This window comes from Hippocampus comes, unplaced genomic scaffold (assembly GCF_001891065.2).
Source record: "Hippocampus comes isolate QL1 unplaced genomic scaffold, H_comes_QL1_v1.1 scaffold17, whole genome shotgun sequence".
Taxonomy (NCBI): domain Eukaryota; kingdom Metazoa; phylum Chordata; class Actinopteri; order Syngnathiformes; family Syngnathidae; genus Hippocampus; species Hippocampus comes.
Window position 1 is genome coordinate 3,181,470 of NW_017805002.1, and position 27,970 is coordinate 3,209,439.

The 27,970-nt window shown below is 42.1% G+C and overlaps 1 protein-coding gene across 2 annotated transcripts; it reads left to right on the forward strand.

The window, feature by feature from the left end:
* Positions 1–27,921, forward strand: ngfb (nerve growth factor b (beta polypeptide)). 2 transcript variants are annotated; one of them, XM_019856016.1, is made up of 3 exons: positions 1–183; positions 22,880–23,012; positions 27,289–27,921. In XM_019856016.1, the coding sequence occupies exon 3, from the start codon at positions 27,300–27,302 to the stop codon at positions 27,900–27,902; it is 603 nt and encodes a 200-aa protein (XP_019711575.1). In that variant the 5' UTR covers positions 1–183; positions 22,880–23,012; positions 27,289–27,299; the 3' UTR covers positions 27,903–27,921. The 2 variants fall into 2 exon arrangements, with proteins under 2 accessions (XP_019711575.1, XP_019711584.1); XM_019856025.1 differs by having other exon boundaries at positions 22,883–23,012.
* The last annotated feature ends 49 nt before the right edge of the window (positions 27,922–27,970 follow it).

Below are 27,970 nucleotides of genomic sequence, written 5' to 3' on the forward strand. Positions count from 1 at the left end.
TATTCCAACTACCGTACTTGCTCACTATCACAACAAGTTTCCAACAAGTGCAGTGTTTCCGAGAGCGACGTTTGGGACAAATGACAAAGAATGTGCTCGTCTCCTCCTGGGCATCCTTTGGACGCGACCTGGAATATATTTCAATAATCCTCTGGAGCAGCAAGAAGCCAAGCTTTTTCAGAGGTAGACCACTATTTCTCTTTAAAATCCTTGGAATTACAGAAAATTGCAACGCAACAAAAGTCGTTTGAACAAGTTTTTAGGCGTAAAAGAATGGAGCTTTATTCCCGCTTTTTAGGTGCAACGCTGTCCAACTGAGGCAACTTTCTCAGGTTTCATTTGCACAGTTTTTACATTTCCTCCCTCCGTGTTAGGTGATAAACACAACCTGGTGGGGGGCTTCAATGACTACTGTACTACTGAGACATTTTCTGAGGGCTGAGCGTGTTGTAGGTCAGCTTCAGAGGGGAACCTCCATCACCTGCGGGACTACTGCTGGAGCATAGCTGCGGGGATCATCAGGTTACATCGTGGCTGCACACCTCTTCTCTGGAGGTACAAAAAAAAAAAAGAAAGAAAAAAAATCCTGCAGAGTTCCTGCGTTTGTGTGGTATGTTGGCGTGGAAACAAGGAGGTAGCTGCAGGGCAATTTTCTCAAATTATGCCAAAGAGCACAGTAAATGAATGATTGCGTTCTTGTCATAATAGCAGGTGATTATACCGGAGAAGACTTGCTACTATTTGGATGTGTCTTCAGGAGAAGATTTGCTCAGAGTTAATCGTTTTCCTCAAAAACCATTCCCCGGGCTTTTTTTTTTTTGGTCCCCGTGAAAAACCTTTATATTGTTTCATAGTTTGCATGCATACATCACCTTCCTCTGGGTGCAGTAAAGCATGAACTCCTGCAGATGGTATTACTGTTCATTGTTCCACAAAGACTATTTTCCAAGTTTTGTCAGGAGACAAACGGCAGTTTAAAATACTGAGGAGTGATGGAAAAACCAATCAGGGTGGGACAGCGAGGAACTTGAAAGACATTTTGGCAAGAAAATGTTACAGACAAACAAAGCTGTCTCTTTTTTTGCTTTTTTTGTCGATCAATGAAAGAGGTGGAGAGTGTCAGGAAGACTTTCGCCTTGGTTGTGACTCCATTTGTCCTCAATTTGTTCCGCTGGAGGAGAAACTGTAAAGTATTCGTGAAGCTTTGGTCACAAACGGATTGGTTGAGGGGTCAAGTGTCTTTTAAGTGACTGGCAGATTTTGAGTTAGAAGCACCGTTGCCTGCAGAGCTGTTGAGACATCCTTGAAGATGTTAATGCACTGATTTACTAGTGAAATAATGGTGTCAAGTGGTATTCATAAAGTTCTAACCTTAACCTTAACCTATACCTCTTAGGCCCGTCGCACATTGAGCAATGTGGCGAAACTCCACTCAACGCTTGCGCAGTTTGCGGGGTCCTGCATTGCCAAATCTTGGCCACTGCTTTTGGGGTGATTCCAAATTAGAACTGCAGTTGTGACGATGTCACAAATTAGAGCCAATTTAATGCATGGTAGCTTTCACACAGGTCGAAAAATCCATTTCCACGTTATAAGCTAGAGAGACACTTCGCTCACCATGTGCCACCAAGATATAGAAGTAGAGTTTATATACTTTGGATACAGTACACACATTGTGTTTTACAAGAATACTTATACATATTTATAATTTCGTATGTACAAATTACCTGCAAAATATGCAGCATGCGAGCAGCATATGTACCGCACTGGTTACATACAAATGAATGGGAGTGAGACCCACCTTTCCATATATCCCCATTTTCTCATCATTATTCTCAGCCAGGTCTTCTTTCTGTAGCAACCTGCGTCATCCTTAACTGACTTATCTTTTGGATTAAAACAAGATAAGGTACAGCATACTGTATGAGGAGCCTCAGGTGGCGATGCAGGCTCACACATTTCACATCAAAAGGAGTCATAATGCTAAGTCGCCCAATATGCAGGGGTCAGTGGCCAACCGGCATTGTTTTTGCTTTGGGCTATTTGGTTTATCAGCGTTATTTGAAGAATATCTTGGTTTGACATTTATTTTCCCAATGCATTTCAATGGCCATCACTTATACGTGGATTTTCAATGTTCATGGGCCAGTTGGTCCCTATCTCCCAGGAATAGTGGGGTTCCACGCTATAGCACACTAAAAGTTGTACTATCACCATTAACCACTAGATGGCAGACATAGCTTAGTTGCAATTGCTCCAGATCCTATACTGCCGTATAATGCAACATGAGTAGGCCTAATTTGTTAGGCCTAATTGGAATTACATACATGACCCACATAGTACCTCATTACAGTTTTGAGTGAGATGATTTTTGTGAAAATATGCACAAAATGACTGTGCACTAAATGTTGGTTTGCTGTTAATCAGTTTTATGCCATCCTTGAATGGGAATGTTTGTGCACAAAAGCCCTTTGCATTGGGGAGGACTCATAACAAATGGTTATTTTTTGGATTGTTCACACCCTTTGTTGTTCAAGGCTGGATCTTTTGTATATGCACTGACAAAAGTATAATGACAAATTAAATATAAGAAGTGCATGTCTTTTGCACCTATGCATGTATTTTGCCGGAATCGAACCCTGCACTTCTGCACTGGGAGGCGGACGTGCGAATCGGTTCCCACCATTCCACCTGTGTTTTGTCCATAATCCAATTAAAATTTATTTGTCCCAGTGTGGGACAAATAAAGGATATCTAATCTAATCTAATCTAAAAAATGCTGCATTTGATCATAGTTTGACCACCTTTTCTCTTTCTCAAGCACAAGAAATACGTAATGCTCTTAATATTTTATCTTTTCTATTTTAATGTCATTTGATTACAACAGTTGGCCCATATGACAGGTTTGAATGTGGATCGAGGGCCATAGATGGGTCTGTATTTTTAAAAAGATCTATATTCATTTTATGTGACAAATTTAGAAAGATCAGAGTCTTCGAGGTACCGTATTGGCCCGAATATGAGACGGCCTTGATTGTAAGACGACCCCCTCTTTTTCAAGACTCAAGTTTGAAAAAAGACGTTTTGAACACCAAATAAATTTTTATACAGAAAATAATTACAGTACATCTGAAACAAATGATTATAACAATATATTTCAGAGAAAAAGCATGTTATTTTGCCTCATTCAAATCTGAAGTGCAATCACATTCGTAAATGAATGGCTTCTGGTTTTTGAAATGTAAATTAAATCATAACTTCTCCTCATCTGCCGGTTAACCTGGCCGATCTTCGACCCACTTTTCTCCAGATTGTCGCTATGTTTCTCCATTTTCTGTTATCTCTTCTATTATTTTCTTCTCTTTTCCTTCTTACCGCTATTTTTAGTTTTCTTCTTCGTGGCAGGGGTTCACTTTGGCCTGGGGAGTCAAGTTCAGCATTCGCTTCAATGATATCTGGCGCCATCTAGCATCGTGAATAGGTATAATGTCTAGACCCCGAATATAAGACGACCCCCACTTTTTCAGTCTTATTTCAATGCAAAAAACACCGTCTTATATTCGGGCCAATACGGTAATGCATTGGTTTTCTGACCATAATTACTCTTCTTGCAAAGAAAATTTGATAGTCAGAAACTGAAAAGTGCTTTGGTGGAGAAGAAGAATAGTTTACATACCAATCGAGATGCTTATGTTCAGGGATGGGCCAGTACCGATATCAGGTATCAGGCCCATACTGGCCTTATTTTAAGGTGTCAAGTACTCATGCAGACTGCTGATACCAGCTACCGTTACTTCACGCAAATATAAAATCTGACATCAAGTAAGTCCTCCTTGTCAGGAGGTGGCGCTATACTGGAGCAGTTGGACACATCGGCAAACCATCACCTCCATCAAAAGAAAGATCTTCATTCAAATTTTTTCTCATTTGTTAAATCAAATTGTATCTATCAAAAGTACTAGGGGTATCGGTGCTTGGTATCGGTGAGTACTCAACCAGTCAGTACTTGTATTGGTATCGGGCTGAAAAAAATGTCATATCAAACATTCTTTATTTTGTTAGTTGTGTTTGGCTCGATTGGCAAATCACAATGTTATTAAGTAAATAAGAGCTCTCTAATGTCATTGCAGCTTTTGTCATTGCTCATTTGTCTACATTCAAAAAATTGTACAAAAGTTTTTGCTCCAGTTTATCAATCATCTTTTGACTTTTTCTCCAAAGCAACAGTTTCATGTCTTCCCAGAATTTTCTGGTTTAAACATTAAATTCAAACAACAACAGTCCAAACTCTTGGGTGACTTCAGTAGCATTCCTACCAGTCCAACAGCATCTCTCACACACACACACACACACACACACACACACACACACACACACACACACACACACACACAAAAGTTTACTTTTTTTTCGTGACTGTGTTCAGCAGTATGTCAACACACTTTGTTGAAAATGGGTTATGGTGTTAGAATCCCTTGATGTTAAAGAGCCTGTGGTGATAACGCCCCAAATAACAGCCTTTGACAGTCCCAAAAACATTGTCGGTCTTTTTCATTCGCATTGAGTCAACTCTTGTTTGGTTTCCCTGAAGTCCATAACAAAGTAATGGACAACTGAATGCATCATCATTTGAGATGATTACTGATCCCCGAGGAGCAATCGATAATGAGTCCTTGCCGAGACACACAGGCGAACAGCATTCCATTGAAAGACAAACTGTCAATTTCTTTATCCTTGAACCTGAGCTTGTATGCTCGGCATCTTCTGGCCCACACATTGCGGAACATGCCTACAGGTAAACTCACTGCTTGGAAGGACGCTTCTCATGTCTCTCCAAAGACTTGGCAAGAAAAAAAAGGCAACGTGACTTGGGCCTTTACTCATCAGACATGTGCGAGCTCACTGTTTAGACACTGGGACTATTTCTAATGCTTTCAAGCACGATGTTGGCTGGAGGCAGAATGAGGTTGAAGATATTTGGGCGGAAAAAAAAAAATCCAAGTTGATCCGCAGCTGGTCCAACTGATTTTTCTTGGGTTGGCACTCTGAGGGCTGCCGTTGGGTTTAGTGTCATTTCAGGCCATTGTTTTTACTGTGAGACCACAAACTACACCTCGGATTCAGCAAGAGAGAGAAAATGTGCACCTTTATAAGGGACAAAGTACAAACATCTTCTGTGTTAGCACACATCGATTAGAGCAGCGGTGGCCAACCTGCGGCTCGTGAGCCGCATGCGGATCTTTGGCTGGTTCAATGCGGCTCCTGGGCTTTCACATGACGGTCGAAAACGCCTTGGCGGTGGCGCTGCCATTCAAACAACGGCGCTAAGTGCAGCAGAACTTAAGATGTCAGCCTATCATCAATCCGGTTACTTGATTGACATACAGGGCAACCAGTCAGAGGACAACTGAATTTTGACCTTGAAGTCACCACTCATGCGCAAAACAACGGCGCTAAGCGCTAAGCTAGTCAGCGTTTCTCTGATTTTAAGGCAGGGCTGTAATAGCGGACTGGTCCCAAGTTGACCGCAAGTGTTGGGAGGAGGAAATGGGAGAAGAAAAAAAAGATTTGTGTGTCTGTGTGTTTCGGTTTCGTTCATGTGAGGGGCCGTTCCGGCTGTTGCTCATCGTGGCGTGCGTGCGTACATATACGCGCATGTGCATGATCGGGCGCCCGTGTGTGTGTGTGTGTGTGTGTGCATACTTGTGTATATGCGTGCATGTGCACGATCGGCTCAATCGCGGGAGGATGGTCGCTTCAAAAGTCGATATTCGGTCAAAACGTTTGGCCACCCCTGCCCTGTGTGGCAAGCTGACCCAAGTAGTAAGTAACCGCTGAAGCTCTCCTGCAGACAGTGCCTGCTTTGAGTGGCAACAACGTAATACAAGCCAGATTTGAAGAGGATTGTTCAAGAGAAGGAATGCCAGAAGTCCCCGTACTAAGGCGCTAAGCAACATGCATTGTAAGAGAAAAACATTCTTATATGTTTGTTTGTGGACTTGGTGGAACTGAGAGTTTTTGTGCGTGAGACAGTGCACACAATATGCATTGTTGAAAATGACTGGCCTGTGGTCTTAGTACCGGAAGAGTCAATTTGTGTCGTTTTCATGTTGGTGTGTGTCTCTCTTTGTGTGTGTGTGTGTGTGTGTGTGTGTGTGTGTGTGTGTGTGTGTGTGTGTGTGTGTGTGTGTGTGTGTCCATGTGTATGATGTGGCTCTTTGCAGTACCACACGGTAAAAAAATTGGCTCATAGTCTCTGACTGGTTGGCCACCCCTGGATTAGATGATTTGCTTCATTGTTTTAATCTGATGTCCATACGGTAATTGAAGATTGTATGGCACTTTCGAATCCATCCTAAACTTCTTAACTATAGAATGGAACTAAAAGATGCCACTTGTTGAATATTGTTAATATGTTCAACAGTACACTCAAATGTGCAGTCTGGTTTAGTTCATGAGCTGGTGGTGTTGCATAAGCATGTGTTTGAAAAAAAAATTCCGTGTCTCATCACTTCATGACAATTTTGACTGTTTAACATAACGACACATTTTGCATTGCACACCCCGTAAAAAAAAAAAAAAAAAAAAAAAAAGCAATGCTTAGCAAGCAATGAAAACATGTTTTAAGACTCACTACTGACAGAAAGACAAACTCAACCACCGATGCTTTGTTTTGATTACCAAGTGCAGACTCACTTAAAAAAAAAAATGTTTTGGTTTCAACAGATGAGACCACCAGTCAATGCAATGTTTACGGAACAGCTGCCCTAAATTAACAGCATCGGTAATTACATGTTTCCGCAATGGTTAACAATCCAGTGTGCAGAAGCTCCTGAAAGATCTTGTAAAAGTACAAAATATGTTGTGAAGACTGGGAATTGGAGGGAGAGAGAGAGAGAGAGAGAGAGAGAGAGAGAGAGAGAGAGAGAGAGAGAGAGAGAGAGAGAGAGAGCGAGAGAGAGAGAGAGAGAGAGAGAGAGAGAGAGATTTCGGAAATTAATCTACTTGCGATTTTTGTCCCTAAAGATTTCGATGTAATACGCATCTTTTTTCTCCAGTCAGTAACATCACCGCACTTGCTAAAGTGTAAGAAAGTAAGATTAAAGGCTACCTGCTGATGTGAGGTAATATTTTCCAATTTTAAAAAAAACAGCAGCATGCATGACAAGCGGTGACGGCGGCAACTCATTGACGAATGACGTTCAGTCGTCAATTATTCTGTCTTCATTTGCATTCATGAAAATGACACGGATGACGAAAGAGATGTCCACATGCGGATGTATTGATCCTCAAAAGACAGGAAATGGCATCTTCCATTTTCAAATCATTTGAATGGATGATGTGTTTCGATGGGTCGCTGCTCAGTAGCGCCCCGCGCACAAACATCAGAGACACGTCAATTCAAGTCAACATTTTTATTATACACGTGCGACACACATCAGACAGCTGTGGTGGCACATGACAGGTTGTGTATTTATCAGACTGAGACACCCAGCCAGTGCATGACTGTGGTCTCCAACCTTTTTTGTGTCACGGACCAGTTGGGACGAGTTCATGCTGTTTGCGGACCAGGATCCAATTTTTTAACTTGCTTTTAATTTGCCAGTTCTAAAGCACTGGTACTGACAATGATGATTACAGATTAATATACATTTTTTTCATGAATTTTAAACAGTGTTGTTCTACTTTACAACAAATGTAGAATAAAGTAAAAGAACACAGTGAACTATTAAGAAATGGACCAATCAGGAACAATAACTATGCCTTATAATGTAAACAGAATCATTTTTAAGTTATGATCCTACATATGGCGTTAGCATCATTAGCACTTGCAAATGTGACTGATCAAAAGATGACGTGATTGATTGCTGCTTTCATCCCGTGGCTGCCGGCTAGTTAATTAGCGACTAAAGTGCTCATGTTGACACGGGCAGGCTGTGCAAACTCTGCTGGCATTTTCATGCTTTCCGCTTGATCACTTGGGTGCCACTTGTTCAAATGATTCAAGAGGTTTCTTGTGTTGCTTTGATTGAAGTTAATTTCAGAATTTTGTGTCCATTAAAAGATAATTTGCCATTTGGCGTGGCCTGTGACATGAAACGTTTTTCATGTTTTATCATGGATATTACATGGGCCACATAAAGAAAATGAAAATGATTTGATAGTTCAAGACAACTTTTTTTTGCATTCAACGGAATACAACTGAATATTCAAAAATATCAACAACCAGTGATGGGGTGGACTTCTGGAATTTCGGGAAAATATGTTCATTTCCCCAACGGCCGTTCATGAGCATCACGGCTTGACAGAGGACAATTACCCCCGAAAGACAAGAGGTTGTGTGAGCCCTGGGGTGCCCAAACTTTTTTGACCGATGACCTACTTTTCGATCAACCAACCCCCCGCGATCGAGCCGTTACCGCGCATGCGCACATATGCACGCACACACGTACACACACACATGCCATGATGAGCAACAGCCTGACGTTGAGGCATGCGACGCACTTCGGCAACCTGTTAACGATCGTAGCTCACACGTGCCATTTTAAAATGCTTCTCTCGGCCCTCCAGATTCCCATTCTTTGCCCGTCCCCTCGGTGAATTGTACAAAACAAACTCTGAATGAGAATAATAATAACGATAAAAGATATAGCGCAACAACTCTGATCACAAGCTGCAACTGCAGACTGCTGAGCGCTAACAACTTCCGGTGGCGCAGTCACACGTCACCGTAGGTTAAAAGATTACCTGCTTTATTTTATTTTATTTTTTAAATACTTTTTGTGAAAGTGAGACTGATAGAATGATTTGAATGCAGTGTGCATTAACACAAAAAAATATATTACTAACATGCACAGACGCAAATGTTGTTTTTTTCCCTCTCCACCCCTCCGATCGACTTGGGAGCAGTCCTTGATCTACTGGTCGATCGCGATCGACGTAATGGGCACCCCTGTGTTTGCCCCTTCCTCGCTGACATCCAACCTGATATATCCAGCCTTAGTGTGTGTTCACAACAGCAAGCATGGAAGCCTCTACGCAGGCATGTCCCGTCGTCTCTCGTGGCCTCGAGCGTTCTCCCCACGAAGGCAATTCCCATGTACGCAACACACGCAGCTGCCGCTTGAAAATTCAATACTCCGCTGCGGGAACCTTTCGATTGGATTCCACCTCCCCCTCACATACCATTGTACTTATTTTTGGCTATTAAGGAAGCCAAATCAAACACAAGTGAAGACTGAGTACAATGATATTAAGGATGAGCTGCAGAGACCACACCCACAAAACACACGCACCAGCTCATTAAATCGTGTGACTCACGAATCACAACAGCCCTGAAGTCTGGCTTGATCATTTAAAACATGCGTACTTTTTGAACTAAGAGCCAACCAAAATAATTTCCTCATGCCAGATCATCCACACTTACAGTACAATGGAGAATAAATATATTTGATCATCTGTCATTAAAAAAAACAAAGAGTAGGAACTATCCAGCAACCAGACTATTTCGATTTGAGTGAACGTTCAATCATACTGTTGCGGCCTTATGACAATCCTGAGTCATGTGAGATGAATTACAGTTTTACAAACAAGTATTTTGTAAAAAATACACCCGAAAAAATTGACAATATTTAGTGACAATTAACACCGTGAAGCATTTTAATGCAGACTGTTTCAATTACAGTGAATTGTCAAGTTTAATCATTTTAAAAAGGAATGAAGTGTCGCAAAGTGAGGTCACCTTTCTGGGCCCAATTTCACAAGTTATCAATGAATCATAGCATACTTGAATTTTTCTGTCTTGGAATGCAAGTAAATTATAATTGACACATTCATCAACAAATTATAATGTGCTTTATTTTTTGTAAAACTATATATTACATGTTGTAAAGCTATATATTAAAATGTGAGTGGATATGGTAGTTTATCTATGTCCGCCCTGGCAACCAGTTCAGGGTGTCCCCTGCCCCCTGCCTGCAGACGGCTGGGATAGGCTCCTGTACGCCCACGACCCTCCTGAGTATAAGCGGATTAGAAAATGGATGGATGAATGGATAAACATTTTAATCTCCATTCATCCATCCATCCATTTTCCAATCCGCTTTATCCTCACATGGGTCGCGGGGGGTGCTGGAGCCTATCCCAGCTGTCTTCGGGCAGTAGGCTGGGGATACCCTGAACCGGTTGCCAGCCAATCGCAGGGCACACAGAGACGAACAACCATCCGCCCTCACACTCACACCTAGGGACAATTTGGAGTGTTCAATCAGCCTGCAATGCATGTTTTTGGAATGTGGCAGGAAATCAGAGTACCCGGAGAAAACCCACACAGGCAACAAACAGAACATGCAAACTCCACACAGGAAGGACGGAGCCGGGATCGAAGCCACGACCTCTGCACTGTGAGGTCGACGCGCTAATCACTGGACCAGTAAAACGGAAAAAAATGTCTGAGAATGTTTTACTGTTCAGCCAAAGAAAAAGTGAAAAGAAAGTCAGCCCTGAAAACATTCGAGGTTACCAAGATATTAACCTATTCATTAATTGCTGATTAATCAGTTCTGTGACTGAGTTTGGTCCAACTACTGGAATTGCGTTGAAAGATTTTGAGAAACAACAACACCACCCAGACCTCTAAAAAAGGAAAACCAGCTGAACTTTTAATGCGGCCTGATTGCAAAGCCAAAGCTCATCTACCTTAACGGAGGTACTAAAAACACAAAAATGCCCGGTGCTCTATTTTCAAGAATATCTCCTGCCTGCTATTGTTAAGAGAGCATCAAAAACACTAAAACGCAACATGCAAAGGCACCCTATTCGACCTGCGAATCCTCACAAATCTCACCGGGAGACACGCAAAGCTATAAAAGAAAGATCTGCTCTACACTTGTTTTCCCTCAGACAAGCCGCTTCTTAAACACATTCCGTGATTTATTGTGTTTGCAGCACGGCACACAGTGTGGGCCGCGAGGTACAAAAGGCGACGGACCTGCTTCCATGATGGCCGATGGTGGAAAGAATGACGTAAAGAGCAAATTAATTCCTTGCGACAAGAGTGAAATTATAACTTTTCCGTCGATATTTTTGCTGGCAACGGAAGTCGCTGTGCTTTCCAGTGACTGAGCGGGCCACTGCAATCAAAGAAACGTTGGATGGGATTGGTTTGGATTCCCAAGCATGCTCTTGTGCAGTTCAGTTTAGGTGACGCAACCGTCTTCCTTATAATGGAGGAAATCTGCCATGTTGCGTTTATTGACCGAGTCAAACTGTGCCTCACGTGTTTGTCATTGACACTCATTATATTTCACGTCAACTGGTTTTTAAAAAAAAAAAAAAAGCTGTTGTGGCTGTATGGAACATTCCTTTGAGAGCTGGTTTAACTTAGCCCTGACAACGTGCATTTTAATAGATTTTCATACACGTTTGTGTGTGTGTGTGTGTGTGTGTGTGTGTGTGTGTGTGTGTGTGTGTGTGTGTGTGTGTGTGTGTGTGTGTGTGTGTGCGTGCGTGTGTGTTGAACAGGAAGTGTCGATTCTTCTTACGAGAACTTTGCAGATTGTAAATCACACAAGTTACACTCACAGTTGTGCAAGCGCGTATATTGTGTTACACGGCGGAGAAAAAAAAAAGTCTAATGCCACGCTCGTCCAGATGTTACCTTTAGATCTTCTGGACATCACAGCTGGCGCTAAGTTTGGATGGAGCGTTAGGAGCTAATTGTCAGTGCTGCAAAGGATTAGACCGGCCTTTATAGAAGCGAGGGACAATGGAGGAATGATATTTAAGTTGAAGTTGTGTTTTGATGCAAATTGGTTGCATTAATCCATTAAGCGATACTCGACAACACAACTACAGTAAACCCCCTCTCTGTCATTTATGTTCCAGAACAACGATGATGATGAAGCTGCCATAATAAAATACATTACCGGTACTCATAATAACATACACAATACTGTAATTGGTTTATAGGGACCAGAACTCCCCTGTGAAAGGTGCAAACCCCAATCTCGGATTTGCTCCCCTTAGGAATTTTCGTGTATGTGGGTATAAAAACAGTTCAGTGGTACCTCTACTTACGAATGTCTCTTCATACGAAATTTTCAAGTTACGAAACGCCTCAACAGGAAAAAAATTGCCTCTTGTTACGAAAGAAATTTCAAGATAAGAAAGGTAAAAATACAGTTTGGTTTCCGAAACTCAACAGACTTCTAGCTGCTCTGCCATTGGCTACTACCAAGCATCTTCCTGGCATCCGATTGGCTAAGACGGACCTCTACCGAATGTACCTATGTGTGTAGATAGATCGATATGCGTCTATGTAGCGTCCTTGTCATTCGCTCCTCCGGCCATGAGACGTTCCTATAGTTTTATGCCAATGTGAATCACCTAGAATTAAGTGTTCACCAGTCGGGCGATCGCTCACTATGCTGTTTGCCTTGGACATTTTCGAAGGATTGTGAAAGGCGACAAAAGCAAACGTCCTGGGATCAGTTCTTTACAAAATGCCAGGCGAAAACCACTTCTGAGAGAGAACATGAACTGAATACAGCAAAATACGATGAGGATGCAGTTAAATTTAAATGACCATCATTTATATTCTTTATTCTTAGTTTTTTACATTATGCACAACTGTCATTTATTGTGTAATAATCTAATTGTAACATGTATTTGTTACATATTTTGATGCATTTTTTTTATGCTTTAGAAAACATTTATGTCTGAATTTTCGGGCGGCTTGGAACGGATTAGGGAATTTATATGTAAAACGCGTCTCTACTTACAAAATGTTCTAGTTCAGAAATTTCTTCCAGAACAAATTAATTTAATTATAAGTAGAGGTACCACTGTATTTATACTTTACATATTTGAGACAAAAGCGGCCCAGTGGTCGACTGGTTATCGTGTCGGCCTCACAGTGCAGAGGTGCAGAGTTCGATTCCGGCTCCGGCCTTCCTTTGAGGAGTTTGCATGTTCTCCCTATGCCATTTTGAACACCGCTTTATCCTAAACAGGGTCGCAGGGGTGCTGGAGTCCATGCCGGCTGACTTCGGGTGGAAGGCAGACGACACCCTGAACTGGTCGGCAGTCAGTTGCAGGGCACATATATAGACCAATAAACATTCACTCCCACATCCGCAGCGTCACTGAGTGGAAACCGACCCCACACTGCCCACTCACAAGTCAGACGAGTGTACCACTACACCATCAGCGACTCTACTGGAATAGTATTTCACATAATATTATTAGCTACTGAGTCCCGTAACATATTAAAATGGAATTCAAGACAAAACTTAAACAGCAAAAATAAGGGAATTATCATAAGCAGGACACTTGCCCGTAAAGGTCACGCAACTTAAACCTGTTCAGTTAGAAAAAAAACAAAAAAAACTCTGCATTGAATTCTTTCATTATTTTCGCACAATGATAAGCAGATGGCTGAGAAGCCATTGTTTGTGAGAACAATCACTGTCGTGATTTCATGAAATAAAATGCAAACGCATCATCAAAATACAAGCAGGAACAAACCCAAGTCAAAAAGCCGTGTTAATAAATCTGAAGGACATGTTGTTTTTTAGATCTGATCTGAATCAATGTGCCATCCATTGCGGTATGCAAAATGACGATCACTGTGATTGGGTGTTTGCTCGCAAATGCAAATCAGTTCACCTCCGGGTGAAAGACCTCCGCTGGTTCCAATTAAGTTGAGGGGGCTTTTTCACTTTTTCACACAGGCTCATCTTGGTTTGGATTTTGACTTTTTCACACCACTACAATAGACATATGAGTGATGGGGCTAAAGAAAGGGTTTAAAAAAAATAAGTAAATGTTATTATTTTTCCTGGTATAACAACAGTCACAAAGAGAGATTGTTTTCACAAATCACTAACACACACGCCCACCCATGGAGGAACCTTCATTATTCATGCTGGGGTTAAAAAACAAAAATCCATGATGTCATTTTTTGGTTATTTTAAAAGAAAAACCACCAAACCTCAAATTAATCATACGTTGGTCTGCTGGTGTAACAACTTTGATTCCCACATAATCAAAATCTTAATCATCCAAAACACATTTTCACAAACATGTATGAATGTCGGCCCTGACCAGAGCTGCAGTTTGCGGTCCAGTTTTCGTAGCTTTGCTTGGGGTTTGTCCTGTTTTCTTTGTGTGCGTGCATTGGTGGATTTGTCAGATTATTTTTGTTACTTTTTTTTTTTTTTTTTTTTTGGAGTGCCACAATAGAAGCATCCATCCCACCGAGGCACAACAGAATGTCCAACTAACCGACCATGCACATTTTTGGAATGTGAGAGAAAACCTGAGTACCTGTAAGAAAACCCACGCAGGCACGGGGGAGAACATGCAAACTCCATACAGGAAGGCTGGGGCTTGGATTCAAAACCCAGACCTCTGTACTGTGAGGTGGATGCGCTTACCAGTCTTGTCTATTAGGGATGTTCGATACCACTTTTTTTTTTTTTTTTCCGGTACACGTACTAAACTCTTGAGTAGTCACCGATATCGATACCAAGTACTAATACCACTTGTACTTCTAAACCCCACCATTAATCAACAGGTTTCAGCGCATGTCGGCCGCCATCCGCACCCTGCGTGTTGGCACCACTAGTCAACATGTGAGAAAAGTCTTAAAATAAATTCAATTTTCATTGCGCTGCGGTCACACTCAAACGATGCACATTGCACACACACACACGGACAAGCACACATTTCATTTTTTAAATAATGGCAACAATCCCTCTTTTTAGTGCCACTCGACATTTTCATGAGAAGACATATTTTCAAGGATATAAAAACAAAATCAAATGATTAAAAATATCACTGAACATTAACTCGGCTTCATCAACTCATGGCTGTTTGACATATTCCATCAAGTATTGTGACAGTAACGACACACTGTAGTCTCGTGGCATTTATTATTCTATGATAAATAAAGTTGTCGTTAGCCCGCAATTGTTGCCTGCGCATTATTGGACATGAATAATCTTGTGATTAAGCTTCACTTTGTATCACTGCCCGTGTTCCTTGCCGCTGATATAAATTGCAGTGATTGGGATAAGCCTCAAGATGTTAGCTTGCGGCTAACATTGGACTCATCAACTAGTTCCCACTAGCAGTGAGTGAGCAGTGACGTCTTACCAGTACATCACTGGAGCCGCTGGCTGAAGTAGTGTCAAACATGCATCACAATGATCTAATATCTAAATATTTTTGGTCATTTTCAACTTTTAGAGCAATGTAAACACATGATTGTTTTCTTTTAATATCCATAGCTGTCATGTTTTGGTTTGTGACCAACAGGTGGCACTGTGGGGCTTTTCCCTGCAGCTGCACACCTGTTGGTCGTTAGGTAATTAGTGGCTATAAAAGGACTCCCGGCTGACTACTCACTGTTGGGTCATTGTTTGTTGCTTTTGGCTACTGTCATGTTTGATTGTTGCTGTTTGTTGGCTGCTGTCATGTTTGTTTCAATCATGTTTAGGTCATTGTTATGTTTTGCCTTCAGTCATGTTTTTTGTTTGATACTTTGGACTTTGTTTGTTTTGGATTTAGTTTTCTCTATGTTTGAATACAATTGGTCAAGTACACCCTGCTCCTCCCTCCTGCCTGCTTTTTGGGATCCACCACCACCACCTTGTAACGTGACAATAGCATTCAATGTAACAGGTGTAAGGATGTAGCGTTCAGTGATTTCTGTAACAAAATATGGACAATCGGTAACAGTTGGCAGCTCTGCAAATGAATATATTCCCACCAAAACGTCATGGGAAAACCCATAAAGTGATTTAATAAAAACTAGGAAGGGGAAGTCATGCATAAACTTTGAGGACAAAAACCCTTATCTCCTTGGTGCAGGGAATAAATAACGTGGCTCATGAGAAAAAAAAAAATCGCCTTGGGAAGTAAAAGACAACACGGTTGCCAGAGCAACAAACTGAACCTGACTTTGATCCCCGACTACCTGCAAAAAGTTATTCAAGTTGCCTCTCATGATGACCTCACCGTGGACCATTTGACGTTAATTAAAGGATTCACACTCATTATGGCGGATAGGAGCGGTTCAAGTGATTAAGGATAACTGCTCTAGAGTGGCTACTGGCAATATGAGGTGATTTTTACTTGAGGTTTAAAGCCTTCGTAGTGCTGCAGGACAATCGATTGCATGTTTTCTCCATAGAGCAAAAGTGACTGCACATATACATAAACATCTAAAATGACAGCAGGTCTGTCTGTCGTAAATATATTTACAGGTATCTCAGGGGTTGGAGGGATGGGATGGATAGATAGGAAATTTGATTTAAGAATGATGGATGAGAAAATTTCATGGATGGATGATGGCTGATAAAAGGACACATGGATGGATGGATGGATGGCAGAGGTCAAGGGAGGAATATATAAACGGACTGACAGCGAGAATGACAATGAGGATTTCTGTCTTGAGGATATATTTACGAATGGTAGATGACTGACAGGCCAGTCTATGAAAGAACCCATTTCAATGAGATGTGGCCTTGGTGGAGATCTGTGATATTTATTGTTAAAATGTGCAACTTTGAAATTTTTGGTGCTGAGCCGAATGGGGATTTTTTTTTTTTTGAGGGTCTTTGGTGGAGTTTAGACACTCCACCCATTGTCATTCTAGGGTGGTGGCAGAAAAAGTTAGCATCAATGACGTGTTATGTAATTATTGCTCCCTTTATCCAAGTGTCGGCAAAACCATCAAAGCATAATATCTCGTTTAATGAGACATTTGCTGTATGACAGGGCATGCGTGTCCATGTGAACACAGACTTGCACGTCTTATTTTGACAACCCAACTATGTTTTGAGGCCACAGACACAACCACAAAATAGAACACAAAGTCTTTATTGTCACGGTCTATGTTGCAGATCGAACAAATCTGAGTTTATGAAAACATAAAAGACAACCATCCATCCATCCATTCATTTTCTAATCCGCTTATCCTCACAAAGGTCACAAGGGTGCTGGAGCCTATCCCAGCTGTCTTTGGGCAGGAGGCAAGGGACACCCTGAACCGGTTGCCAGCCAATCGCAGGGCACACAGAGACAAACAACCATCCGCCCTCACACTCACACCCAAGAACAATTTAAAGCATTCCATGAACCTCCCATGCATGTTTTTGGAATGTGGGAGGAAACCGGAGTACCCACAGAAAATCCTCGTAGGCACAGGGAGAACATGCAAACTCCACACAGAAATAATAAGAAAACTTCTATTTGTCTCACAATGGAGAAATTCACAATTTACAGCAGCAAAGTTATGAAAGGAAGAAAGGCCGGAGCCGGAATCGAACCCTGCACCTCTGTACTGTGAATGTTCTTTTGATGGCAGCGCGGGCACCCGCAGCAGCTCCTCTCGCTCCCGAGGAAATTTCATCTGTGCTGTATGTTGCACATAGAACACATTTGACAATAAAGTTGATATGAACATGAAGACACATTGTTTTGATCAGAGAAGAAGACAACAGCAGTCTCAGTCTGTCACTGAGACAGACCCAACACAGCAGACGCTATCAAGGACATGTGAATACTTTATTCTTTACACATTTCATAGCAATCTCCTTAGTTTGTAAGGTGTAGGCAGGGATTAAATTTAGATTTTATGTGCACATGTGTAAATGGTTTCCTCACTCCTCCGGTTTCCTCCCACATTCCAAAAACATGCATGGCAGGCTGATTGAACCCTCTAAATCAGGGGTGTCAAACTCATTTCACATTGTAGGGCCACATACGGCCTCGGTAAGGCGGGCTGGACCATTAAAATTATACCATACTCTGTTATAAATAACCAAAATAATATGTCTTTCCTTTGTTTTGGTCTAAGGAAGCACAAGATTGTACTTCTTCTACTCTGATCAAAACAGTGTGTCCCCGAGCAGATACTCCATGAATTGCACCTTATTAAAAATATTCATTCCGTGTCTTTTATGCATTTTTTCACTTTTAAATGATCATGCGGGCCTGATCGAACCTCCTTGGGAGCCGGTTCCAGCCCGCGGGCCATATGTTTGACACCGCCTGCTCTAAATTGTCCCTAGGTGTGAGTGTGAGCACGGATGGTTGTTCGTCTCTGTGTGCCCTGCGATTAGCTGGCAACCGGTTCAGGGTGTCCCCTGCCTACTTCCCGAAGACAGCTGGGATAGGCTCCCGCAACCCCTGCGACATTTGTGAGGACAAGTGGATCGGAAAATGGATGGATGGATATTTACATGACTGTATATTTTTATTTTTTCAGAAAACTCGATTATTCAATAGAATTTTCAGTAGGCTACCCGAGTACCAAAATATTTGATCACTCCAGCCCTTCGTCAAACTGAAAGGTGTTTCTTTTTGGATACTGTCGCTGTCACCCATGACTCCATTAGCCTCCGAGCTCAATGCTGGTGCACGGCCCAGTCTTGTGAATTCTTGTAACCCGCCGAGTTGAGAAGCAACTGCTGACTGGACGTTTTATTTCTCTTTACTAAACCACTAAGTCGTTTTCGCATCAGACGTCTGTTTTCTATGAGCGACCTTCCGCCATCATAAAAGAGGCCAACACAAGTAGCGGACACAAGATTTACATATCACTAAATTCCTCACAAACTATAATTCACTGGGAAATTAGCTCAAATAACACATAATAAAGGCTTCCTTTGCTTCCCCTCGCAGGGGCACATTTGGGTTGAATAAAGGTTTTTTTTACAGAGTAGCTGTTAAAAAAGTGCACGCTTAACACAACACCATATTTGGACGGAAAATTGACATATGATTGCAGCTAGTTATTTTACAAATAGATTAGCATGAATTAAAAGTTCTTTAAAAGAAACATCAGTTAAAGAAACTATCTTTATTAACCATTCAACTTCATGTACATATCATGACATCCAGGGCGGCCCGGTGGTCCAGTGGTTAGCGCGTTGACCTCACAGTGCAGAGGTACCGGGTTCAATTCCAGCTCCGGCCTCCCTGTATGGAGTTTGCATGTTCTCCTCGTGCCTGCGTGGGTTTTCTCCAGGTACTCCAGTTTCCTCCCAGATTCCAAAATCATGCTTGGCAAGCTGATTGAACGCTCTAATTTGTCCCTCGGTGTGAGTGTCAGCGCGGATGGTTGTTCGTCTCTGTGTGCCCTGCAATTGGCTGGCAACCGGTTCAGGGTGTCCCCCACCTACTACCCGAAGACGGCTGGGATAGGCTCCAGCACCCCCCGCGACCCTTGTGAGGATAAAGCGGAACGGAAAATGGATGGATAATGACATCCATAAATGTACTCATGGGTGCCATTCAACTTCCTTTTCCTGGTTGGATGAACAGTAAGCTCATTTCATTTGTCTAATTGCAGCTTCCTAGAGCATTGCTCCTCTGTTTACATACAAGCACTTCTCATGAGAAATTCCATCGAGGAGGGAGGAGACTGACGAGGAGGAGGTAGAAATGTTTTAGGGTCATTAGACGATCACTCCTCAATGTCATCATTTGTTGCAGGAGTCTGCTCAAGATGACCTCACATCATTGACACGTGTCACAAATGCTTGTCAGAATTATTCTCACCACAAATGTCCACTTTGTGCTTTATGTCCCAAGTGGGATTAAATTAAAGTCAAATATCAACACTGTTACGCTTCACAACTTTGCAGATGCAAAGACAAACGCAATCTGTCCCTAGTGCGTCTGCCCCGCCCCCATCACCCCCAGTGCCTATTTGGAAGGACTTGTAAATAGATCCTAAATGCAGATAGACTACTCTCAAAGAGTTAGGGATATTTAGCTTTCATGTGAAATTTCTGGACGATCCTAAAATGCATTCAAACCTTAACAGGTGAACTTAATGTGACCTTCTCTAAGCTTTTGAATGCGCATGTCCAATTGTTAAATGCTTCAGTACTTTTTGCACAAGTTCCTGTTCCCTAACGGGGACCTTCACGGCAAAATTCCAAACAGGCGTTTGGCTCTTGAATCGGCCAATAAATGTCCTGGTTCAATTAGAGCCGGTGTTGAAACAGTCGTCCTCATCATGCTGTTCACATCAAGATGACACCTAAAAATGGATCAACGGTATACCTTGGTATTGTGATGCTTCCACCAGCACGTTCTCAGACGGAAGTGGCCACAGAGCTTAGAGTGTCACAGAGTGTCATCAGAAGGTTGCGGGTCAAGAAATAGCAGCCTAATTACCACGAACCTTAGAAGCAGGTTTGGTTCAATGTGGTAACCACGAGTGGGTGTAATCAAGTCTTTTTGGGTTCAAGTACTGCGCCAAATATAACACACATGCAGCAAAATACGTATTTTCAAACTATCCATCCATCCATTTTCCGAACCGCTTAATCCCCACTAGGGTCGCCGGGGGAGCTGGAGCCTATCCCAGCTGTCATCGGGCAGTAGGCGGGGGACACCCTGAACCGGTTGCCAGCCAATCGCAGGGAACACAGAGACGAACAACCATGCGCGCTCACGCTCACACCTAGGGACAATTTAGTGTGTTCAATCAGCCTGCCATGCATGTTTTTGGAACGTGGGAGGAAACCGGAGCACCCGGAGAAAACCCACGCAGGCCCGGGGAGAACATGCAAACTCCACACAGGGAGGCCGGAGCTGGAATTGAACCCGGTACCTCTGCACTGTGAAGTCGACATGCCAACCACTGGACTACCGGGCCGCCATTTTCAAACTCAAATAACAAAAATTTTCAAGAAATTACACAAACATGTAATGTAACTATTTCGTTTAAGGTCCAGCTGGTTCATATGTCACCATCGAGGGTGTGCAAGCCTTCCGCAAATGATACAGCAGATGTCCCTCGATTTCAGTTATTTACGCTGTTAAGATCGTCGATGTTCTATCCTCGCACTTCATTGCGCGCTTAAGACAATCGAAACGCTCGTTAATATGGTGGTGTGAGAACACCTTGCAGGTTACGTTCAATGTTGTGAGGAGCGAGGATTTTCATGACCCATGAAGGAACTAACATTGCCACATCCTCGCCGTCGGGAAAAGGGAAGCCACCGGCGGCCATATTGCCACCCTCAAAGTTTGCCAAACTTGTTTACATTGATTGTTTTTTTTTTCCGCTGCATTTTCTGTTTCTATGGCAAAAATGCCACCGTGTATGGCATGTGGTTGTGCCACTATTCAAAATGGGTCATCAGAATCTAGACAAGACATCGAATGGAACAGTCTAATTGCTTTTGTGCGCTGCAACCCACACAAAAGCAACACGAACCTCACAGCTTTGCAACCTATGCCCCAACCACACTATTCCATTCAATGTCTTGTCTAGACTTTGATGACCCATTTTGAATAGTCAGCAAAGTAGAGGAGGAATCTGATTCTGCTACCACATTCATTGGTCTATTACACTCTACCCAAAAGCAAACAGGAAGTAATGTTGTGTCGGTCGTGAATGTTTCATTCAAAAGAATGAATCTTTTGAGCAGTGTTGGGAATAATAGCTTTTAAGTATAACGGCGTTACTAAAGGCCTTCGTTTTGGAGTCAAATCCTCAGGACCATGCAAAGCACCGCAATAAGGCATGGGACACTTCCTGTGCCATGGCGCATTGTTCATGGTCATGTAGATTTGCAGTCTGTTTACTCGGTGGTAGCGCAGTGGCTTACATTCCCCCGTCAGCTTGTCTCACTTTGCACTCGCTGAGGCGAGACGCCATACGATCGTGACAAACGACTGTTGTGGTCTGTCAACGGGTGTCGTGTGACGGGCGAATGAAAACATTCCGCCTTGCTCCTATGACAAGACGACACGATGACACAACTACAGGGAAGATGCATTATGATTGTGATGGACCATCAGCTGACGGTGCTTTGTGCCATGCCAAATCCATTATGCCGCTACGGCATACATGTGAGAAAACGCACATGCATGGCGTCTGGCTTTGCAGCAGTGGCAAGCCGTGTATTTGGAAATTGAGCCTTCATCGGGGATTTACCGGAGTTAATATGACATTAAAGTTAAGAAAGGCATTTCCCTTTTGTTTTCAAGCCAAAATTAAACACGTCACCCAGCTGTTTATTTTCATTCAAAGTTTTTTTGATCTCTAATTCACCAATAGCATTGTCAAAGAAAAGGAATCTGGAGAACCAGTAGCAGCATTTTAAAACGGTACACACGAGCTGCGATAGTGATGTTTCTGCTCTTAACACGCTCTAAAAGTGCGTCTCCAGCTCCCTGTCTCAGGTCTCCAGGTAAGGTAGACAGTTATTTCCTTTTCCCAAACTCAGTCTTGGTTTGTATCTGGTTTCATTTTCTGTTTCGTTCATATTAGGGTCCGTTATGGCTGTTGCTCATCATGTGGCATGCGTGCATGCATGGTGAATGCATGCATGTGTGGTAACCGGTCGATCGCTGGAGGTTGGCTGCTTGAAAAGCAGGTCTTCATTGAAAAAAGCTTTAATACATAATACTCACTGATGTATCCTCTTCAGCTGACACTGACAGCAGTCGATTGAACTTGCCTATTCACTGTTTTGCGCTCAGGCCGAAGCAATAAACTGATTGCTTTGGCACCATTTGGTGGCATCTTCATGTCCAGGAAAGTACACCAAAGTGAGTTGAGGCGTACATACACGCATAAAGAAATAATAAAACAAATTTTTTAAATGAAATAAAAATTCACAGTATTGGAAACAGTACAGCCAAGAGAAACTACAAAATTGGGAATAAATGAAAACAATTTCATGGAACAAACCGCGCCTCTGATAATGTTAAGGCAAGCAGAGAAGCTAACCTGCTTTTGAGGCTTGGGTATGTTCACAATGTAAAAGTCCAGTCGCGATGCTAACAATGTGTTTATAGTATTTTTATGAGGGCACTAAAACAAATGTTCTGCCTTATGTCTCAGCAGGCGGGCCAAGGAGGCGAGGTGTGCTGGACGGGGTCCACATGGCAGGAGCCCCGAGCGCAGCACGCAGCTTCATTCGCATCCTCTAGGTGCCACAGTGAGGCGCTACCGTTCCCCAGCGGACTCTGAAAAGGTTAAGCGGGATGCACACCGAGAAGCCAAAACACCCTTCCGTGTGTATCCAAAAAAAAAGACAATACAGCTCTGCTTACCTTGTAGGTATCGACATGATAGCAGAGCTGGGGAGTTACAAGCTAAAGTGACTCCATTATAATTGTTAATAAGTAACTTTTTGGAGAAATTCTACTTATCAGAGTACTTTTAATGCAACATACAGTACTTTTTACTTTTACTTGAGTATATTTTTTATGAAGAAACAGTAATTTCACGTAACAGCTCGACATTCCGCTCACTAATAGTATTTTTATCCACAGCTATTTAATTTTGCTTCCGAGCTCCGGTTTGGTTCATCAGACTTGTGTCACATGACTGTTCGAACAATCCAACGTAGCAACTTGTAACGTTCGACTCCATTCATAAGTCAAATAGAGCCTGGTAGTGATGGGTTTAAACTGAGACAATTAATTTAAGATTATTTCTTTTGGCTTAATTTGCCTTTATTTATGTTGTATTTTACAAAATCTTATTTATTATTGTCAGCGTTAAAGTGATATTGTTGGCCAATATCTAAAGTTGCACATTCCTGTTTTTTATTTTTGTCAAGTTAATGTTCATGCTCTGATAATAATAATAATAATAATAATAATAATAATAATAATAATAACAATGATAATAATGATTAATCGTAAAGCATCTGATTTATATGACACTTTTCTGGACAACTGCATGCCGGATACAGTATAAATCAGAAGTTAGTCACCAATTTCTCAGTACTGTATAAGTTTTTTTCACTGAGTCCTTATTAGTAATTTTTTGGAGGACTACTTTCACCTTATTCATGTTTTATTCTAGCAGTACACTAATTTGAACAAGTTTTGGCCACTCTGTCCACCTCTGTATGATAGCAGGGGTGTCACAAATGTTAAAGATGTGATTTTTTTTCTGCATAATAGCTCCTCTACATTAGATTGTTTAAGACACTGTGTAGTCTCCTACTGTTTCAGTGGGCCTGGATCTTTCCACAGCCTCACAAATAAGGGCACTCGATGTGTTTTGTTTTGGGGGGGTTTGGTATGTAATTTAGTCCCACTGCCCAATCTCAGACACATTTTCAGAAATAGGCATACTGTATAACCAAACCGTTGTTTAATTAGGCCCACTAGAGACTCAACTAATTCCACACAATCCCTTAAAAAGTAAACATTGACATCATATGTCGCCTTGATCAACTTATTTTCCCCACCCCTGAAATCAGGCATTTTTAGCCGCAAAGCCACATGTGCCACATCTGTTGATACCTTTGATGGAGGAAAGGTGTTGCACAATGTGTTCTTCATTGCACCCTGCATGACACAAAATAAAGACCAAAAAGTTCTTTTGTATGTAAGGAAAATTACAAAGCCGACATTTCGCTTTACTTTGGTTTAATTCACTCGAGCGTGACCCCAGACCTTCCTCATGTGTCACCTCGAATCACGTGAGGGGCTTTTGTTTAATTGGAATTGCCAACCGTTTGAATATCTACGTCGAAGGCGAGCCCCCACACCCTCCCCTTCCCGGGGGCAAAACATGGCGTAACAAACCTGCGTGACAGAAGAGCCCGCCGACGGCGCCGTCACGGGTGTCGACATGCCTGCTCGTTTCCTCGCTGCCTGTCAGTCCTAACAGAAGGAAAAAAAAATTACAAATAGTAGAAATGACACTTTGATGGAGGGTCAACACCGTCATTCAACGCATTTGAATGGGAATGAAATTTATGCTGCGTTTTGGTTTAGCAGATGATTATTCCAAGTTATGAAGCATACCTCAGTCACATTCAATTACTGTAGTGCCACAAAGTGGTTGGAAAAAAAGCATCCTTTCAATATGGATCTGTGTTGAGTTTGCCATTTTGGCCAATTTCTTGTATGGGAACTTGACTTGAAGAGGATTTTTCTGTTTGGCCCCACTCGGTCGCGGTGGCTCTGATTGCTTGTCTTTGGTGTAAAAAATGAGAATATTTAACTGAGAGCCACTCAAACTTGCACAAACTCTGACATGTTAAGAGAGCCAGAGGCCACTGGAGCCATTTGACGGGTCACAAAGTTTAGGAAAATAACTCTGTTGTTTCCACGTTGACAATGGAAGTAGTTACTTGTAAAAACGGAGGACATATGCATGCATGTTAATATGAGGGACCCCCCCCCCAACCCTGTCCAACTTCCAGTTTTTTGTGAAATAAAAGGGAATGAGATCAGGATAAACCATTGATTTTTTTTTTTTTTAACTAAAATTTATACAACCCATTTGAATTTTTTTTTATATTATTTGAGGATCAGCAGTTTGGATCACGGATGGATTGAAATAAACGGAGAAAATATGGCTGCAGGCGCACACTCTTTGATAAGTTATAGATGTGGCTGCGTTCAGAAAGAATCACGTGCATTCAAACTAATCTTATGTGAGAGTTAGCTTACACCTGCCACCATTAAAAGTGCTTTGGATTAACTCCAAATAAAGTACACCTGCTCTAACGTTTACAGACATTTTTTTTGTCTTCTAGCATACGCCTGAGGGATTTGTGTTAATAGTAACTGCTCCTTGGAAAGCTTAGGAATTTACCTTTACTTTGCCTAAGTAGTAGTCCAGAGTAGAATAAAAAGCTCCAAAGCCTGATGCCGCGACCACTTCACTGTAAGTATGCCGTTCTTTTGGCGATGAGTTGTGTGTGCCCCAAATGTACTTTTTGGAATAAATTTAGAAAACATTCAATTATGCTTGCATCAGATCATAGCACATTTTCCCGTGTGCTTGACTGGTTTTCTTTGTAAGATAAATTTGTTTTCTGTCTTGCTACCTTATCTCATAGCTGAGACATACAAAGAAGACAGGAGATTGTTGTCACGTGTACTAAACAGCTGGTACTTGCCAGAAATTTTTACAGCTCCTTCACTGTTGCTGTCGGCCTCTTGGCGGCCACTTTCGTTGTCGTCGTCTCATAAATATTGGAGAGATGTCGGAATTTTGCGAGTGTCACTGGTGTGCCATATTTTCTCCACCGGATCACGACTCTCTTCATTTTGTTCCATGGTGTATTTGAATGCCCACAAAATTCTTTTGCATCCTTGTCCAGAATATCCTTTAACTTGGGCTGTCTTGCCCATTTGGCGGGATAGGCAGATGCTAACAGTGCCGTCAACTCTTGGAGGTGCTAAAAATCTGGTGAAAATTCCCTTTCAACATTAAAAAAAACCCAATGACTATTAACTCTTATTTTTAAGTCAAAAGGATAGAAGAGTGAATTGAAATTAATATAAACAATTAAGTAAGAAAAGAGGAGCAATGTAAATTAATTACAAATCAGCGTCTCTGCCCAGACAGAGCTGCGGTTTACGCACTGTGCGTCACCTACAGTCGAATTAACCTTTGATTGCCCGGTTTACTTGCTGTTTGTTTCTGAATTTATGATGGTGGGAGATGTTTTATGAAAAGAAAATGATTCCATGATAGAGTAATACAATTAAGAAATTGTATTTCTAGTCAAAATATTTCACACTAAAGGACAATAAGAACTTGGAAATACATAAATGATTTAGCATTAAGCTAAAATGAAAACAACAGCAACAGCCTCATTTGTTATGAGGAAAACATGAAACGAGTAAATCTAAGACTATTAGAGGAATTAAAAATGTACTTTACTTATTTAAATTACAGAGCATAAAAAAAGGGGAGCAAAGGAAAAAGTGGAAGGAAAAGCTGTTGCTCCTTTTGGTTTGCACATTTAAATGTCACAAATGCAAGTGACTCGTGATTTCTTTGACGGTAACAAAACAGTCAGGAAATTGAGTTTACCATTTTATATTTTTGAGGGGTTATTAATTTAAATAATGGTAAGATTAAAAACTCAACTTCTTTTGTAAGCAAATGTAAATCAATGCTCACCAATTTCGGATAGGGTGTCAAATTGGCTCGGGCCATGATTTAAAAACAATGATATCTTGCTCACAAGTCAGGCGAGTGAACCGCTCCACCATTAAGCGACTCTATTATCCTAAGTATGCTTTTAAATAAATAAATATATCGATAAATAAAGTAGGTAGATCATTTGGACTTGACAAATTTATAAATAGCTCACACGCCGAAAAACTGTGTGCACCCCTGTTGGGTCACATTATAAGTGTCAAAAGTTTTGAAATGATAAATGTCGTCTTTTTTATATCACAAAAAAGAGGCATTTGAACAGGGGTGTGGAAACATTTTATATTTTTCTTGAGTGGATTTTACTAAGAATACATAACTGCTCCCCACAGGCGGTGTGCCCATGAGGTCGTCTATGCTGGTCCTGTTGCTTTTCTTCAGTGCCCAGGCTGTGGCCTCCATTCGGGAGGACTCGGGCGCTGCAGCCCCCAGCACACAGCGGCGGGACTCAGGCGCTGTCGCCGCCGCCCCTCGAGTGGACCCAAAACTCTTCAGCAGGCGGCGCAGGCTCTCCCCCAGGGTGCTGTTCAGTGCCCAGACGCCCGATGCCGAGCCAACCGGGTCCCATGGCGAGCGCAGGAGCCGGCGGCGAGCGGGACAGTCCCAGCACCGAGGCGTGTACTCCGTGTGCGAGAGCGTCAGCGTGTGGGTGGGCAACAAGACCAAGGCCACGGACATTTCGGGCAACGAGGTGACAGTGCTGCCTGATGTCAACATTAACAATGTCAACAAGAAACAGTACTTCTTCGAGACTACGTGTCACAGCTCACACGTGGGCAACTCGGGCTGCCTGGGCATCGACGCCCGACACTGGAACTCCCGCTGCACCAACTCACACACGTTTGTGCGGGCGTTGACGTCTTTTCAGAACCTGGTGGCGTGGAGGCTCATACGCATCAACGTGGCCTGCGTGTGTGTGCTCAGCCGCAAGTCATGGCGGCAGTAATATATATATATATATATATATATATATATATATATATATATATATGCACACAAATTCATTACACACTG